The sequence below is a fragment of the Ursus arctos genome, unplaced genomic scaffold (assembly GCF_023065955.2).
Source record: "Ursus arctos isolate Adak ecotype North America unplaced genomic scaffold, UrsArc2.0 scaffold_31, whole genome shotgun sequence".
Lineage (NCBI taxonomy): Eukaryota > Metazoa > Chordata > Mammalia > Carnivora > Ursidae > Ursus > Ursus arctos.
The window spans coordinates 3,832,060-3,851,222 of NW_026622997.1; the positions used below are offsets into that span (position 1 = coordinate 3,832,060).

The 19,163-nt window shown below is 46.8% G+C and overlaps 1 protein-coding gene across 3 annotated transcripts in view; it reads left to right on the top strand.

The window, feature by feature from the left end:
* The first annotated feature begins 764 nt into the window (after nt 1-764).
* RIPOR2 (RHO family interacting cell polarization regulator 2) overlaps nt 765-19,163 on the top strand; it is a 221,709-nt gene continuing 203,310 nt past the window's right edge. For 2 of the 3 annotated variants that reach the window (XM_057304845.1, XM_057304846.1), the window contains exon 1: nt 1,517-1,699. In XM_057304845.1, the coding sequence (XP_057160828.1) occupies nt 1,624-1,699 (76 nt within the window). In that variant the 5' untranslated portion in view covers nt 1,517-1,623. Of the gene's footprint in view, nt 1,700-19,163 lie in introns of all 3 variants that reach the window. The other variant, XM_057304847.1, reaches the window with a different exon arrangement.

A 19,163-nucleotide genomic window follows, 5' to 3' on the forward strand; every position in this document is an offset into this window, starting at 1 on the left:
CGGAAATGACTTAATTATCCCTGGTTTATTAGTGAGTCCCTGCGGAACCACCCAACGCCCACCAACCCCTAGAGTTACTTAACTTTATCTCGTTGCATCATGCCGACCCTGGGAGGGCTGTGGGATCTTTCCCTTCTGAGCCGAAGCGAACAAGGCACAGGGATGTTGGTGATTCCCGCCCTCCTGCCCGACTCCTACCTCTCAACAGCTCCCCACCCCCTGCTCTGGCCCCAGGAGACACACAGAAGAGACAGGACAGGGTATCTGACTTCAGCCAGCTGCTGGCTTCTCTTGGGCTACGTTTGGGAACTGGAGTGTCACTTTTTTTCAGGTCAGACCTCATGACAAGACTGTCCCTAAGGCTTTGATCAACCGCTGTTGGCTGCCTGGAGCAAGGGGACATTGCACCAGAGAGAACAATCCACAGTGAGCTCTTCCCCAGCCACACACGGGTCTGCAATGTTTGCGGAAGGCAGTCTCGGGATGGCCGAGCGTTTGGGATGCCGCAGCACCAGCGGTCCTGGGTCAAGGCTGTGTTTATAGCCAACACAGTGTATTGAGTTAGACTGTATATTTATGCAGGGCGGTCTGAAGAGGGGCTGGTGGAGACTGGGGAGGCAGAATGCCCCAGCCGCTCCTTGATGTCACCAATCTCCCATGCGAACCACTGTCCTTGGCGGCCCAGGGGAGAGGACGACACAGCGCCTGCCACCGACAAGTGTCCTCACTATCTGGACACTACAGTAAAATAAACCAGCGAACAAACAGGAGCTCTAGCCGACGAGGGCCATCTGGTCACGGGCCAGAGGTGTTTGAGGGGCACAGGTGCACGGGCTGCTGGCCCCATCAGTGCGGCTTCAGGAAAATGAGATTTCAAAGCACGAGTGCGTGGGTGAGGAGGGAGATTGTCCCTGATGGAGAGAAAATTATGGGGAGAGACGGGCTGGAAGGTTCAAGCAAGCTTATTTGAGGACCATGACCCGAGCAGGTTCACTGGCATAAAGGACTCATGGGGGCACCAAAAAGTCCTCATGTTGGTTATCACTGAACCATTCATTCATTCGACAAATACTTATTGTTTGCCCGCCCTGTGCCAGGTGCTAGGGACCCAGCAGTAAATAAATCATGTGCTCTCAGATGTGAGGGCTGTTGCCCTGATTTGGGCTCCAGCCGTCCTGCCCCGTGCTCCTGGCAGCCTGGCTCTGATCTTCAATCCTGCCTGCGGAGAGGGATTCCCATTTCAGGCCATTCTTCCTGCAGACACGTACACCTGCCCTCCCCCAGCCAGCGCCTGGCTCCTCTGACGTGGGGCAGACACAGGAGCTCCGCTAGAATAAATTACCGCCCCATCATCTTCATGCATAAAACATGGCACAGGCGGCCGGGAGAGGCTCGGCCCCGCAGCCCCGCGCGGCAGCTGCGTTCGGGCCAGCGCAGAGTTAAGGGAAGGAAAGGAAAAGCAAGTTACAAGATAAAAGAAGTCAACGGAAGCCTCAGACACAAAAAAGAGAAGAGGTTTTTTTTTTTTTTTTAATTTTTATACACTTGGACGTGTCTTCCGTATCGCTGTGCGCCCTGTTGCTCCCTGCCATGAGAAGGCTTTAGAAGGCTCACCTTGGGACCATGGTGCTACCGTCTCGGTTACACTGGATCAGAAGCAGGCCATGGAGGGACCGGATCCGGAGGCGGCAGCTCAACCGTGAGTGTCCCAAGGGTGTGGCCGGCGCCCCTCCTTGGCGCTGGCCTGCTTCTCCATACCCTCCCCTACACACTCTTACCTGCCCCCTTCTCCGTCGTCCTGGGCACCCTCTCCTGAAGCCTGCCTTCTCCTTTCCTCTCTCTTCCTGTTTGCTGCCTGCAGCTCCATCCTAATTAGGAGTAACGAAATACACTTTGTTTCAAGTAGCCAGCAAGAGAGGGCCTCTTTCTTTCTGCCTCTAGATGGAAAATACAGATAAGTCTTTATGCCAGTAGAGGAGTTGTGCGAACTGGAACTTTTGTTTATTACAGGGGGCGGGGGGCGGGGGGGGGGGATATGCACCGTCTGAACGGAACAGACATGTAGCTAGAGTGGGGGAAACGCGAGTGAGGCACATTTCCTTTAAAGGACCAACGTCTGTTTCTTAAAGGATCAGACTCACGCTGAGGTTCTCCTTGAGTTGACAGGAACGCTAACCAAAGGGGAGATTTCGGTGTGGAAGTAATTTGAGAAGGCAAAAGCATTCCAAATGTATGCCCAGACCATTACCCACCAATAAGTAACATATTGGTCTGTGTCTGTTGCTGGAAAGGGTAATTTAAGTCAGGTGTCAGCAAATTCAAACAGCGGGGCTAGGCTAAGGAGGCAAATGAGCCAAAGGGCTGTTTTCACAGCCGTGAGGAACAGCCCCCTTTCTCTTTGTCCTGGGAAAAACAACAGTGAAGCCATGATGGCAAACGACAACTGACACGTGGCCTCAGCGTGAGGAGGCAACAGGGAACGGTGGGGACTGTGGTAAAATGGGGAAGCACATGTCCTCCCACAGAAAGGCATGCACTGTTTGATGTCATCAGATTGCTTTCATAAGGAATGAGGTCCAAGTTGCCAGGTTTCCTGATTTTTCCAGAAAAGCAAAAACATGCTAATTTCTAAGTCAGAGTGCTCAAGTCTAAACGCTGGCAGTGAACTCTTTAAATGCTAAAGAGCTGACAGGACGGTCGGATGCAGAATGGGACTACTGCGGGCCACTGAGCCCTAGTTTCAGGTCAGTGTTGCTCTCATTAAAGGCCCAACACGTGGTGTTACTTAAGTCTAGTTATACGTTGGCGAGACTTACATATTAGAAGTCCCTGGTGAAGACAGTAAAATGAAGAGGAATGAGGGGCTTAGGAACATAAAAAACAAGCACAGTGGCAGTCTGCTAGCTTAGGGGGCCAACCTGGGCTGCTTGGATTTCAAACGGCACCCCACACATGCGCGATTGTGCCCAGCTAAATCTTGAGTACAATTAAAGAGCCGTTAGCAATTTCTGAGAGCCATTACCTTCTTATTCACCTTCTTTCACCCGAGCCTCCTTGAGTTCCGATTCCACTTTCTGCGTCCACGGGAAAAGGGCTGTGGTCCTATGGATTTCGAACACCTCTGCGGCGGGATGTGTCCCTGAGAAAGGGTGGCTTGATCCGTGTTGTTGCACAGCAATGGGGAGGCGGCCTACCGTCCACCAACAAAAATTCTGGGGAAGACCTGTGTCATTACGGGCGATTTTACTTTAGTGATGAGGCTAACAGCTGGGCATTGGGGGAAGGTTTCTGGACAGTTTTACTGTGAAACAATGATGCGTTGATAAATGCTTCCTCCAAGTTGGACGTGAAGCTGGCCAGTCCCGACCTCTTTGACATAAGCGTCTGAGAGAGGAGGGGATTCTGACTTTCCTCCAGGGTGGTCAATAGCCCCGCCCTGCTGGAGGCAGTATGAGTCAGAAATAGCAGGGGATTCAGTGACTTTGTTTTGGGTTGATTTTTCCAACTCTTGGAACACCTGTGCATATTTGAATTAGAGGCCATGGAATTAGAGGCCGTGGAAAGGGAAACAGAGTGAAGACACTGAAGAGAGAAAGAACGATGGAGAAGTGTCTCACTGCAAACGCCAGGCTAGCCGTCAGCATTATTTTGCAATTCCTAAACTCCGTCTTTGACATTTTGATTACTTTTTCTGTCCCTTTCTCTGAGGCTTTTCTCACAGGCTAGCATCCCCTCTGACTCAGAGACCCAAGAATAACCCTTGGGGTTATTTTGTCACTGAGAAAAATGAGTTAATAACCCATTCCACTCCAATCCACAAAGGGACCATGAACGGCAATAGGAGGGCCACGTGCTGCCACTTCCGTGCCCAGGCAGACATTGCCAATCAATCACAGCTCGCTCGCACCCTCCCAGGGAAGCCAGGCCCAGGCTTGGAATCCTTTCCCATCCAGCACTGCTATTAGATTTGCTTCAAGAGCCAAAACCCTCATTTGTATTCCATTGCTTTGTAACAAATTACCACAAGTGTATTGTCTTAAAACAACACGCATTTATTACCTTGCAGTTTCCATCAGTCAGGAGACTGGGCATGAATTAGCGAGGTCAGCTCAGGGTTTGCCAATGCTGTGGTCAACGCGTCCAGAACCTGTCTCCTTTGGGGCTCACAGTCTCCCTCCAAACTCAAAGGTTGTTGGCAGAATTTAGTTCCTTGTGGTTGTAAGACTGAGGCCCTCAGCAACTGACGGCTCCCCACTGTTCCCTGTCACATGGCCCTCTCTACAACATGGTGGTTCTGCCTTCTCAAGGCCAACCCAGAGAATATCCGGTGCTGCTTGTAATCTCTCTTTTCAAGACCTCTCCTGATTAGGCCAGGCCCACCAAGGATAATCTTCTTTTGATTCACTCAGAATCATCTGATCAGGGATCTAAATTACATCTGTAAAATCCTTAATCTTTGCCCATATGACGTAGCCTAGTCATGGAAGTAAAATCTCATCATATTCACAAGTGTTTCCCACACTCTAGATAAGGGAATTACATGAGTGTGTATATACTAGAGTCAGGAATCAAGGGGCTGTCTTTGGATTCTGCTTACCACAAAACCCGTCATCGTTGCAATAGAACCTGGATTTTGAGCTACTGGAAAGGTTTTCTTTTTTACTTTTTATTATGAAAATTTTCAAATATACAGAAAAGTAGAGAAAATAACACAATGAATCCTATATACCTATCACCTAAACGACTGCTAACATTTTGCCATATTCGTTTCATATGCTTCCTGCCAACGTATTTTAAAATAAATTGTCACAAATTGTTGTGACATCTCTACTCTAAATATTTTAGTAAGAGCATCTCTAAAAGGTAAGGTCCTTATTCTATGTAACTGCCTAATAAAATCAATGCTCCCCTAATATTATTCGACACACGGTCCATATCCAAATCTCCTCAGGCAGAAACCAATTCTGATTGTGCTCTGTATGCCTATAACTCTCAGCAAAATGCCCGGCACCTAGCGTACTCAGGAAAGGTTTGAGTTCAATCAAAATTATATCCCTGTTAAAGCAACGACTCCCAAAGTCCATTTTCCCTTCATGCCTCTTTTTTTTCCTTTTCACTTGCAGTGTCTATAATGAGATACTGATGTTATTTAGAGTCTATAGTAATCCAGGATGGAACATAATGGAGCCAAGCTATGAGAGCTAGAATGTGTTACCCTTCTCAGGGATATTGGCATTTTTAAAGGGGCCACCAGAGAAAGACCCAAACACGTGATGGAGGCAGACAGAAGAGGGGCTCATCCAACTCCCTGGAAACCCTATTAGGCTACTTACCTGACACCCCCAGGTTAAAAGGGGTATGAGCAGTAGCACAGGGGAATCTGGACTGTCTGAATGATGACAGCAGTGTCAGGGCAGTGAGGGGGAGCTGCTGCGACCCCTTCTTTACTCTGCTGACGTTAGGGGACATTAGGGAAAGGAAGCCTGGCAAGTGTATCTGCTTTGATAACTGGGAGATTTGGCTTCTTACAGCTTCTTCGCTATGGTCCTGTGGGCAAGTCACTCAACCTCCCTGGATGCCCACTTCCTTAACCATAAAATGGCTATTATAAGGATACTGGGCTCATGGTGCTGTTTGGGATTAAGACCTAAATTATGGCAACTCCTTACACAGTGCCTGGTACGTGGCAGTGATTGCTGTGGGCATCTGAGAGAACAGAAGTGGTGACTATGACATGGGAGACAGTTTAGAGGGGCCACCAGTGCCCCCACCATGCTTTTGGGCTGGGAAAGAAAGGCCGTGCTGGAGGAGGGAGCCCCTCTTCCTCAGCCTCATCCTCCCCCACCCCCATGTCCAGCCACGTGCACCACCCCAGGCAGGAGGGTCTGGCCAAGTCAGGGAGAACCACTCTAGTCCCAGGGGGTGCAACAGCTCCTTTTTTCTGGAAAACATGGTGTGCTCTCCACCAGTGGATCCCCAGGCTGTTTTCAGTACAAGTAGACCATCCAGACAACTTAATCCAAGTGGGACTTACTGGTTTGCCTTTCCTGAAAGGTTTTGCCTCCGTGTCTGGGTGGAGCTTTGATAGAGAAGGCCGCAGGAGAACATCCTCTGTGGACCCCAGGGAACAGAATTAAGCGAGTTCTGCGTGTCCCTGAAAAGACAATAGTGACAAAGCCGCTTAGGGAAAGTTGGCGTCTCTGAGGTATGCTGGTGACTTCCTTCCCAGGGGCAGTGGGACTCACTTGTCTTGTTCAGCTGCTCTCACTGTTCCCCTGGCTCAATGTGGGGCTGTTCTTAACCTCGAAAGGCAGGAGGGGGCCTGCAGGCCACTGTGTGGGCTCTTCTGTCTGCGGCAGTCCTGCACTGACCGCTTTGCACAAGGACAGAAGAAGCCAGCGCTCCGTGCTGACCCTGTGTGGATCTGGGAGCACTCTGCTTCTAGAAAGGTCTTGTGGTCTCCTCTACATAACTGGTGTCTCCAGAAGAAGCAGAAGCCAAGAGTTGATGCTGGGCGGGTCCCAGGGAGCCGCAGAGGCCCCTGGAAGGGGGAGAGTGCAGGGCGCCTGTCCCGGCAGCCTCCATCCACGGGGCCACCAATGTGCAGATGGCCCTACGCCTGAGCGCCAGCATCAGCTTACAGTGCCACGCACTTCCTATCGGCTTGCTGCTCCCGTGCACCTGTTACCTGGCGAGGCTCCCCCCACATGTTGTGGCTGGACCTCCCTCCCGTTTCTCCCCCGGGCTCCTCCCTCTGGGATTTGTGCACCGTCGGGGAAGCCATGCGGCTGCAGCTGCAGCTTTTCAGCTCACAGTCTCCTGCTGTCCTTCTTCTTTTTTTTAGTTAATTAATTTAATTTAATTTTTTAATTTATTATATGTTAGTGACCATACAGTCCATCATTAGTTTTTGATAGTGTTCCATGATTCATTGTTTGTGTATACCACCAGTGCTCCATGCAATATGTGCTCTCCTTAATACCCATCACCAGGCTATCCCATCCCCCCGCCCCCTCCCCTCTAAAACCCTCAGTTTGTTTCCCAGAGTCTATAGTCTCTCGTAGTTCATTTCTCCGTCTGTTTACCCCCTCTTCATTCTTCCCTTCCTTCTCCTACTGATCTCCCTGCTATTCCTTATGTTCCATAAATGAGTGAAACCATATGATAATTGTCTTTCTCTGCTTCACTTAGCATAATCTCCTCCAGTCCCATCCATGTTGCTGCAAATGTTGGGTAATCGTTCTTTCTGATGGCTGAGTAATATTCCATTATATATATGGACCGCATCTTCTTAATCAAGTCATCTGTTGAAGGACATCTCGGCTCCTTCCACAATTTAGCTATTGTGGACAATGCTGCTATGAACATTGGGGTGCATATGGCCCTTCTCTTCACTACATCTGTATCTTTGCGGTAAATACCCAGTAGTGCAATTGCTGGGTCATAGAGTAGCTCTATTTTTAACTTTTTGAGGGACCTCCACCCTGTTTTCCAGAGTGGCTGTACCAACTTGCATTCCCACCAACAGTGTCAGAGGGATCCCCTTTCTCCACATCCTCTCCAACATTTGTTATTTCCTGCCTTGTCAATTTTTGCCATTCTAACTGGTGTAAGGTGGTATTTCAATGTGGTTTGTATTTGAATTTTCCTGATGGCTAATGATTTTGAACATTTTTTCATGTGCCTGTTGGCCATTTGTATGTCTTCATTGGAAAAGTGTCTGTTCATATATTCTGCCCATTTTTTTATTTGATTAAAATAAATGGGTATTGGGTATTGAGCTTGAGAAGTTCTTTATAGATCTTGGATACCAGCCTTTTATCTGTAGTGTCATTTGCAAATGCCTTCTCGTCCGTGGGTTGCCTCTTTGTTTCCCGCTGTCCTTCTGACCCCATCAGCAGTGCTCCTTGTTGTCTGCTCCGGGCTGGGCTTCTCTGTCCGCCCCTATCCACCTGAGAGGATTCCTCTTGTGGCTTCTGGCTCCTTTAAAGCCATAAGCTTAAAAATTAGGAAGGAGGTCAATGAGGGGGTCACCCTGAGTATAAAAAATGAAGAAAGAAGCCTTTTAGGACATTCTTTGTCATCCCCAAGTGACATATTCTCCTGGGCTCCAGTTTATCCACCTGCTCAAATTGTCCATTAACAGCCTCAGCTCAGAGAGCAGGCAGCCCCCCCACCCCGGCCTGAGCTTCTCCCCACATCTCGTTTACCCCCACAGTTCTGCCAGTTACGTAGAATTCAGTTGTGTTTTGTTTAGGGGTCCCAGCATTCCTACTGATGTAAGAATTATTTATATACCTTCACACATGGCATTCCCTGTTTTCTCATGATTCAGAAGAAAAATTGCTTCTCTAGAAGACTCACCCTTCTTCTCCCTGCCTTCATCATTGAGTCCGTGTGTGCCATTGCCAAGGGCCCCATTCCAGCTCCTACTGTCAAGGAAAAAAAGGGATGGGAAACCCGAGAAAGGGAGATACTTTGAATAATTCAAGGGGATTCTGTTGGTGGAGAAAGTGCTCTCTTTGTATGTACATTGATCTGGACAGATATTTTAGCTGTCTCCAGCCAAGGACGGACAAAAGAGAGGGTGTGGAGGGCAAAGGGAAGGAGAGGAAAAGAAACACAGACAACGACAACGAACAAAAATGAAAAGGAATGAAAGCAGCAGAGGGATTAGAGAACTCGGGGCTTGGTGACAGATCCTGAAGCCTTTCATTCTCAGGTTGGTTGTTTGTAGACGGATATAAAGAGCCTCAAAGTTAATCACTAGAATAACAACTGCTCTCTGGTTAGAAGCAGAAAATTAGCAAAAGAGCACATTTTCTTGGTAGCGTTAAGCTATTCTATTAAGTTGGGAGTGGGGGAAGGAGGGTCCTAAGGGAATGGAAACCATCTCGAAATATGTTAGCCAAATATAACCCACTACATGCACACCAGATTTTCCTCCAAAACAGCAAGATTAGAAATTGTTTAACTGCATATGAATTGTGTGTGTGTACACACACACACACACACACACACACACACACACAACACTGGCACTTCACTGTCAAGACTGGGAAGACCATGAGCTTGGGCAGTAACGCTAAAAAATAAACCTGTTCATTTTGTTTTGATCTGATACAAAGCCATTGTCTCCCTGATCTAAGAACCAGGCAACACATAAACACATAAGACAGAAAGGATAAGTCATCTAGAATCCCCAGCCCACCAGCACAGAGCCAAGTGCTTACATTTCTTTCACTAAAATACACTTAATGTATTGTTTTTGTAGGATCTGTTCTGCAGCTCGCTTGTTTCATTTAGCAACGTAACTCGAATACCTTCCTATGTCAGTCAAGAGCCATAAATATCTTCAGACTGGGTCCATACAGCCAAATGGAAATGAAGGCTTGCAGAGTCTGGGCAGTCTAAGTGTACCTAATCTGACCGCTGAAAGCCACACACACACAGATTATAATTGTAAAAATGGATTGTATTGGATGAGGACTGAGGCATCTGATTAATTATTCACCTTGCCTGGAGTCTGTGGCTTCCGCAGCCATGGGGTGCTGCCTCTGAGTCCCCAGATGGTAATGTAGGGTGGAACCCTTCCCCCACAAAGGGCAAATCTTTGCACCCTCCACCAAAATGAATGCCGACTTGGGAGCAAGACCCTTTCCTATCCCCTCGCAGGCTGGTCCCTTGGTGCCTGGTTTCCAAGGCACCAGAGGTGTTCTCATGCTTGGGGGTGGGTGGCTTGGCACTTGTCCCCGTCACGGAATGGAGAGAGACATCTAGAGCCAGAGCCTACACACAGAACAGCCGAGCAAGATCAAGAAAACGGAGTCCGGGATATTTGCTGGCAATGAATTGCTGCCACCCAAACTTTTGTTCCCTGAGGATGTGCTACCAACAGAGCCAAATTAATCCAATCCTTCCATTTCCAAGCAAGCGACAGACATTTCGCTTGCTAAGACTGTTAAAGGGAAAAGAGCAAATACATGTAAACAAGACTGCAAAGAACCTCGAGAGATTCCTCCTCTGGACCAAGAGGAAGCTTTACTTTGGTCTGGATGGCTTCAAAGGGACAGAAAGGATGCTCTTTTGAGCCCATCAGAGGACATGGCATGAGGGAAATTTGTGGGCTTGGAAGCACCCCTCTAAATGGTGCCAATGGTGAAGGAGACGTGTGAGCTGTGTTCTTTAAATGTGTTCCAAGATTTCATTAGTAACAATTTTCTCATACAGAAAAGTTGCAGGAATTCGAGTGGGAACGCCTACACACCTACCACCTAGAGCCTACCACCGATGTTCTACTCAAATTGCTTTCTTCCTGTCCATCCATACCTCTATTCCTCTATCCATCCACCAACAAATCTTATTTTTTTAATGCTTGACACTTCACTCTAAACACTTCAACATATCTGTCATTCAATCCTTGTTAATGGTTCTTCTAAAAAGTTTTAGTCCAGTTTATTGAGGTATGATATACAGAGAGTACTTTTACTGTTTAATGCACAGTCCTATCAATGTTGACAAACATCTGTGGCTGAATAACCACCTCAAGGATCAAGATCCAGAAGTCCCACCACCCAAACATGCCCTCCTGCCCCATTTGCCATCAACCCCTCTCCCTAGACTTTGTCAACCAATGTTCTATTTTCTGTCTTCCAGATTTGCCTTTTCCAGAATATTTCAGAAATGGACTCCTATAGTCTGAAGGGTTTTGAGTCTGGCTTCTCTCACTTAGCTGAATACATTTGAGGTCCATCCATGCTGTTGCATGAATGTTCTTCGCTGCGGACATTATCCCATTACTGGGTATATCTTTATAAGGTGTGATTATTTGCAGGTGGTAAGATCTCTAGTCAAACATCATGGGTAGACAGCAATCGGAGTGGACGACCCCCCAAGTCTCAGTGGTCTTCATGTATCTGTTCCCTTCTCAGGGGAAGCTGTAGACAAATCAAGGACAATGAAGCTTTCTGCCTCATCTATACCCTGAGAATATCGGTGGGACCTGCTCAGGGTGCTTTATTCAGTCCGGGGAAATGAGTACAGTTCAGCATGTGTCAGACCAGTCATCAACCGTACTGTATGGGGTTGTAGAAGCTATATCCAAGACGGGGGTCGCTTTCCCCAGTGGGAGACCCGGAATCAGCACACAGCTGTACAGGCCCCATAAGCTAAGCTACAGTTGCCAAGGATCCAGGACTCCTCCTGGGGTTGAGGAACTTTCTGGCTGCCCTGTTATCTCTCTGTGCTTTCTCCCTAACTCGAACTAAAATGTTGTGTTTTGCATCAAGAGCAATAATGTCCTGTAGCCAGAAGGAAAAGAGTGAAAGGATGTCTCGATTTCTTAAGGAAATCACGTACTTTAGCTTTCAGCTTTTAATCCAGCTGTTAAATGAGTAGCGCAGACATTGTTACAATTCCCCCAAAGGACAAAAGCTTGATTTCCTTCCAAATAGAAGTTAAATGAAGTTGAATTGAGTTTTAACTTCACAGTTAAAATGAAGCTGTTTGGTTTCTGAAATCCTCAGGGTGAGACGACATATTCTTTTGTTCACCATCCCCCTAATGCAATCTCCGTTTCTGTATCATCTGTGATGTGGGGGACCATGAGCGTCCCTTCCAAGGCTGTGGGACTTGCTTCCAGGTCTTTGATCATCTACGAGACGTCGATCGGACCACTCACCATCTTGGTGTTCAATACACAAACATCCTTTCTCACCCAGGTCGGAAGTTTGGCTGTGGTCTCTCGTGTACCCCAACTTTCATCACATGTTAAGGGTATCCCTTCCAGAGCTCCGCTGCCCCAGTCATCCAAGTGCTCTCCAGTCCCAGATACAACCCCGTTCTCAGGGCCTCGCCTTACCTCTTCCCGCATCAAACAGAACCACTCCTCTCCATCACTTCCTGACACTGGTGTGGCCCAGGCGACGGGTCCCAACGTGTCAGGTTGATAAAAATGATTCCAACCTTATGCTTTTGTGGCTAGAGCTGATTTCACCTATATTCTCTCATTGGAGATTCATTGCTACTCTGTAAGGTAGAAAGATCTGTCTTAACCCCCTGTCACTTTTGTGGGAATGAAGTTTCCGTGAGAAAGGAGCCATGGGGGAGCACCTAACATTTCCCCACCAGGAACTCACACCAGGAACCATGCTAGGGGCTGAGTCATGCTTTCACTGAACACTCCGTCCAACCCCATGAGGTTGGTCCTTGTACCCATTTTGCAGGAGAGGACTTGGAGTCTCAAAAAATTGAACGGCTTGCTAAGAGCCACATAGTTACTAAGTGACAGAATACAGCCCACATTCAAAATCACTTCCTTAAAATCCAGGCTCATTTTTACTGCTAAAACTTTTACTGCCGGGACTCCAGCTCAAATCAGTGGACTTCCAATCTAGCCATTTTTCCAGCCGCCTGAGCTCTCTGTTCAGAAAATTTATCTTACTCTGCACCCCAAATCTCAAAGTTTGGGCCTCACTGAAATGCATACAGCTCTGGGAGTCTCCCAAAGGTGGTCTCCGGGGCCGGAAATGTCTGCCAGCAGTAAAAGGGGTGTGTGGTATCTATCGGGCACAGTGTCTCCCGAGCTATGCTCAATGTTCAGGAAGCTGAGAAAGACTCATAAGGAAAACACACAAAATGTTAAAATCTTCGTGGAATATCTGCCCCGAGTCCCCAGTTTCTCTTCTATGCCAGACAAGGGTGGTAAGGACCACTGAGAAACCTGGCCATCCAACACACTTGGACTCAGAGCTGGGGCTGGTCTGGAGCAACCAACTGGCTTGGGGCAGACAGGTGCCCCAAGTCTCCTGCGGAACTAGGTGAGATCAGGCGGGCTCCTCTTGCCCTCCGTGCCCAGGGTTGTTGCCTCCAGAGTTCCAGCCCTGCCTGCGATCCCTTGACCCACGAGACTCGCCTCTCCCTACTTGTTCAGCCGGTTCCCATCCTGGCAGTGGCTTCTAACAGTTTCCCCACAACTGCCCAGAGGCTCAGCTGAATGGCGGAAGAGGGTGGAGTGAGAGCGACTCGAATCATTGCAGGATGTGGTGGCCCCAACTTGGGGCCCTTTCCTGCCCAGCACCGACTCCCAAGCTCAGTCCAGGGCTGCTGCTGGGCTCTCCAGAAGATGTCTCTCTTCATACCCACCAGGACCCCCCCAACTCCTCCCGCTCCTAGTTCATCATGTGTATGTGGTAACCCCGAAACTGGTGACCTCCTCCCCGGTGCAGCTGGGATGGCATGCACCTTTGCTTCTGCGCCCAGCACAGCCCCAAAGATTCGGCACCTGGAAACCACCCCTCCCATGGAGGTCACGCTCTCCACTTCCCTTCCGACCTTGGGGAGAGGTTTGTACCTCACCACAGACCTCCTGCCCTCCCCGGGCTGCAGCAGGCTGGATCGCCCATGAGCTCTGGGCTGGTGTGTCCGTCAGCCCCACCAGGTTCATCTGCCCTCGGGGCAGGTGGAATCCCCCTCACTAGAGTCATGAGCATTCGGGGAGACAGCGTGGGAAAATACTGCGTCTGCTGCGGAACCATGCAGATGTCTCTGTTCTTAGTCCAGTGCCTGAGAGCATGCCTTTACAATTTTTTAATTCTTTCTTAAAGATTTTTATTTATTTATGTATTTGACAGACAGAGAGAGAGGAAACACAAGCAGGGGGAGCGGGAGAGGAAGAAGCAGGCTTTCCACTGAGCAGGGAGCCCGACCCGGGGCTCGATCCCAGGACCCTGAGATCATGACCTGAGCTGAAGGCAGACGCTTAAGGACTGAGCCACCCAGGCGCCCCACCTTTACAATTTTAGTTGTTATTTTTAAAATATAATTTATTATAAAAACATATAGAATTTATTATGAAGTTCTTAATGGGCTTATTCTTGTTAGTTTTACTATTTGAAAAATGGAACACTTGCTTCTAGGAGACTGGGGGCTCCAGAAAGTGGCATTTGCCTAAGTGGTTCCTTTTGGCAGTTGCTGTGTTGGGACTGTGGGGCCCTGAAGTCAGCCAGGAGACCCACAGCCCAGCAGCCTGGGACTGGCAGAGGGGCTCAGGAGCCCGGACATGCAGACCCGCCTCTTCTTGCCCTTGGCTTCCACTGGAGAACACCCATGTCCTAGCCCCCTGGTCTTCAGCCCGTCCTCTCCTGCCAGCTTCCTTCAGAGGGAATTCCTGCCCTCTACCTCATGATTCCCCCTGTTTACTCTCTTTAAAATGGTCACGGTCTTGCATCTCCGTTATACTGGGAACGGTCACAAATTCAAAGAAATCACAGGAGAATTAATGCTCTATGTTCACACCACCAATTTCCTTCAAAGCATACATGAATTATTTTCCACTTTTAAAAATGTACAGAAAGAGAAAAGAAAATACACAGCAATTCAAAATAGAATACCAAGTACTGACTTGTAGAAATTCTCAGGCTTCTTATTCTTAAGGAGAAACAAAGACTTACAATCGGTGTCCCCACTGTTTACACACTGACCTTCCCAAGTGCTTTAGGAGATGAATCTCTTCCATCTGCCCTTTTGCCCTTCAGTTTTCATCTGCTAAGCAAAGGTACTCTTTAGCCTACTTAACGTGGATCATCATAAATCTGAACTAGTGAGACCTCACGTGACGCAGCTCGGCTCTCCTCTATGCCTGTGGCAAAATGCCCACCAATATGAATACCTAATAAAATCCTCACGAACAGCCAAATAGAAGCAGCGGAAGCAGTTTCCCTCTTCCGCACACAATAGCCGTGACTAATCACACAGCCTCTTCTCCAGGTGCAGTGACTTTTCACCTTCAGTTTTACAAACTGTAAATAGCATTCATTTATGAAACTGTCTTTCTGAACGCGGTGCTTTCAAAAATGACTCACGTGTGACTCAGAGAAAGCAACAATCTCTGTAACTTTGAACCTCATGCAATTTTTTTCAGTTTCTTCCGTTCACGAAGTTTCTTGGTGGAGTCCTCAGGGTTTTCAATATACAGTATCATGTCATCTGCCGATAGGAAAAGCTTCCCTTCTTCCTTACCAATGTGGATTCCTTTCTTTTGTCTGAAAGCTGTGGCGAGGACTTCCAGTACTATGTTGAATAAAAGTGGTGAGAGTGGACATCCTTGTCTTGTTTCTGACCTTAAGGGAAAGGCTCTCAGTTTTTCACCACTGAGTACGATGCTGGCTGTGGGGTTTTCATATATGGCCTCTATTAGGTTGAGGTATGTTCCCTTTAAACCTACTTTGTGGAGGGCTTTCATCAGGAATGGATGTTGTACTTTGTCAAATGCTTTTTCTGCATCTATTGAAATGATCGTATATGGTTTTTATCCTTTCTCTGTTGATGCGATGTATCACACTGACCGATTTGTGAATATTGAACCACTCTTGCATCTCAGGAACATATCCCACGTGACCGCGGTGAATCATTATTTTAATGCATTGTTGGATTCAGTTTGCTAGGATTTTTTTGAAGTATTTTGCATCTATGTTCATCAGAGATGTTGGCCTGTAGTTCTCTTTTCGTGTCTTTATCTGGTTTTGGTATCACGGTAATTCTGGCCTCAGATTTAGATTTGGAAGCTTTCCTTCCTCTCCTATTTTTTGAAAAAGGGTGAAAATAGGTACTAACTCTTCTTTAAATGTTTGGTGGAATTCACGTCTGAGACGGCTGCCTGGACACGGACTTTTGTTTGTTGGAAGTTTTTTGATTACTGACTTGATTTCTTTGCTGGAAATCGATCTGCTCAAATTTTCTATTTCTTCCTGATTCGGTTTTGGGAGGTTATAAGTTTCTAGGAACTTATCCTTTTCTTCTAGGTGGTCCAGTTTGTTGACATATAATTTTCCATACTATTCTCTTATAATCCCTTTTCTCTGTGGTGTCAGTTTCTTGCATTTTTGATTTTGACTTCTCTTTCTTATTTTGATGAGTCTGGCTAGAGGCTAGTTAATTTTGTTTATCTTTTCAAAAAACCAGCACCTGGTTTCATTGATCTCTTCTGTTTTTCTTTCTATATCATTTATTTCTGCTCTGATCTTAATTATTTCCTTCTTTCTGTTGGCTTGGGGTTTTGTTTGTTCTTTTTCTAGCTCCTTCAGGTGCAAGTTGAGGTTGTTTAATTGACATTTTTCTTGCTTGTTGAGGTCAGCCTGAATTGCTATAAACTTCCCTCTTAGAACAGTTTTGCTGCATCCCAAAGATTTTGGACTGTTGTGCTTTCATTTTCATTTGTCTCCAAGTATTTTCTGATTTCCTCTTTGATTTCTTAATTGACCAGTCATTGCTTAGTAGCGTGTTATTTAACCTCCATGTATTTGTGGTCTTTCCAGATTTTTTCTTGTGGTTGATTTCTAGTTTCATAGCGTTGTGGTTGCAAAGGGTACATGGTATTATGACTTAAATCTTTCTGAGTATGTTGAGACTTGTTTTGTGGCCTAACATGTGATCTGTCCTGGAGAAGTTTCTACCTGCACTTGAAAAGAATATGCATTTCGCTGTTTTAGGATGGAATGTTCTGAATGTATCTGTTAGATTCATCTGGTCCAATGTGTCATTCAGAGCCCCAGTTTCCTTGTTGATTTTCTGTTTGGATGATCTATCCATTGATGTAAGTGGGGTGTTATAGTCCCCTACTGTTACTGTATTAGTATTGATTACTGTTATGCCTGTTCTTTGCTGCTTTCTCTATTTGGATGCTCCCATGTTGGGTGCATAAATATTTACAATGGTTACATCTTCTTGTTGGATTGTTCCCTTAATGATTATGTAGTGACCTTCTTTCTGTCCTGTCCCAGTCTTTGTTTTAGAGTCTAGTTTGTCCCGTAGGAGTGTTGCTACCTAGTTTTCTTTTCACTTCCATATGCGTGATAAATGCTTCTCTATCCTCTCACGTTCCACCTGCATATGTGGTTAGGTCTGAAATGAGTCTCTTGTAGGCAGCATACAGATGGGTCTTGCTTTTTTATCCATCCCGTCACCCTATGTCTTTTGATTGGAGCATTTAGTCCATTTACATTCAACGTAATTATTGGTAGGTATGTACTTAGTGCCATTTTGTTACTTGTTTTATGGTTGTCTTTGTAGTTCTTCTCTTACTTTCTTCTCTCATGGGTGCTGGTTTTCTTTAGTGATATACTTGGATTCCCTTTTCTCTTTATTTTTTGTCTGTCTATTACTGGCTTTTGATTTGTGGTTACCGCTAGATTTATATATGACATCTGCATACAGCAGTCTGTATTCAGTCGGTGGTCACTTATGTTGGAATCCATTCTTTACTTCTATCCCCCACATTTTAGGGATATGGTGTCATACTTTACATCCTTTTGTTTTGTGAATTATCTCACTGATTTTTAAAGATATACTTAATTTTACTGCTTTTGTGCTCCCTACTTTTCTTACTCCTGCTTGTGGTCTTTTCTTTCCACTCAAAGAGTCCCCTTTAACATTTCTTGTAAGGCTGGCTTAGTGGTGATGAATTCCTTTAACTTCTGTTTGTCTGGGAAAGTCTTTAGCTCTCCTTCTATTCTGAATGAGAGCCTTGCTGGATAAAGTATTGTTGGCGGCATAGTTGTTCCTTCCAGCATTTGACTATAGCATGCTACCCCTTCCAGCCTACAAAGTTTCTGCTGAAAAATCCTTATGGCCTTATGGGGTTTCCCCTGTATGTAACTGTTTTCTTTTCTCTTGCTGCTTTTAAAATTCTCTATTTATCACTACTTTTTGACGTTTTAATTACTCTGTGTCTTGGTGTGGACCTCCTTGGGTTGATTTTGTTAGGGGCTCTCTTTGCCTCCTAGATCTGGATTTCTGTTTCCTTCCTCAGATTATGGAAGTTTTCAGCTATTATTTCTTCAAATAAATTTTCTGCTTCTTGTTCTCTCTCTTCTCCTTCTGGAATCACTATGATGTGAAAGTTATTATGTCTGATGGTGTTGCTGAGTTCCCTGAGTCTGTTTTCCTTTTTTTAGTATTTTTTTCTCTGCTGTTCAGCTTGATTGCTTTCCATTACTCCATCCTCCAGGTCATGGGTCCATTCTGCTTCCTTTAGTCTACTCTTTATTCCATCTAGTGTATTTCTAATTTAATTGTTGAGTTCTTCATCTCTGATTGGTTCTTTTTCATGTTTTCTCTCTCTCTTTTGAAGGTCTCACATCGCTCCTCCACTCTTCTCAAGCCCAGGGAGTCTCTTTATGACTACTGCTTTCAATTCTCTCTTGGGCATATTTCTCTGTGTCATTTAGCTCTCTTGCTGTGATTTTATCCTGTTCTTATATATGGAACATATTCCTCTGTCTTCTCATTTTTACCAGCTCCCTGTGTCTGTTTCTATGTGTTAGGAAAGGCAGCTACATCTCCTGCTCTTAAAGGTAGTGGCCTGACAGAGAAGAGGTCCTGGAGGGCCCTGGACTGCAACGTCCCTTCACCAGAACCTGGCACCTCAGGAGTGTCTCCTGAGTGTGTTCTGTGCACCCTGTTGCTATGGTTAAGCCACATTTGCCCTCAGTGAAGTCATCTGCCGTGGCTCTCTTTGCCCGCTTGTGAGCAGGGTTTCGTCCCTGTGTTGTTAGTGGGCCGGTGTGGGGCTGCCTTGGCCTTGAGTTGAATCAGAGCAGACGTTTGGTGGCGATGAAGTAGTGCTGACCTGCAGGGTGCTTTCCCTCTGTTCTCTCCTGAGCAGCTTTCATTGGTGGGCAGGGCTAGTAGTCAGAACAGATGTCTGCGCCAGCCCCCTACTAGGGCCACTGTAGAACTGGTGTCTGTAGTTATCTTCCCCTGTCCGTGGGACAAGAGTCACTTGGGAGTGGTGCTGGCCTCCTACTGGGGCTGCTTGCACACTACCAGGCTTGTGGCACCACTTTGAATGGGCTCCAGCCAAGAACATTTTGGAGCAGGCAGGTCCACAGGAGTATATGGGGCAGGGCATGTGCTGTTAGCAAAGATTTGCAGGTCTGCTCTGTGAAGGAGCCACGTTAGAAACTCATGCTGCAGGGCCGGAGTGGGTGGATTCACAGAAGCAAGGAGGGGGTGTGCTATTTGAAATTGAGGTGGGGGAATATTCCTACTCTGCTGTTTCCTACAGGTGTCCATGCATCGAAGCTGGGAAGCAGGGGAGGGAAATGACACCCACTAGCTTTTTTGTTCTTGGAGAGGTCTCCCAAATATCCCTGCTCCTCCAGCAC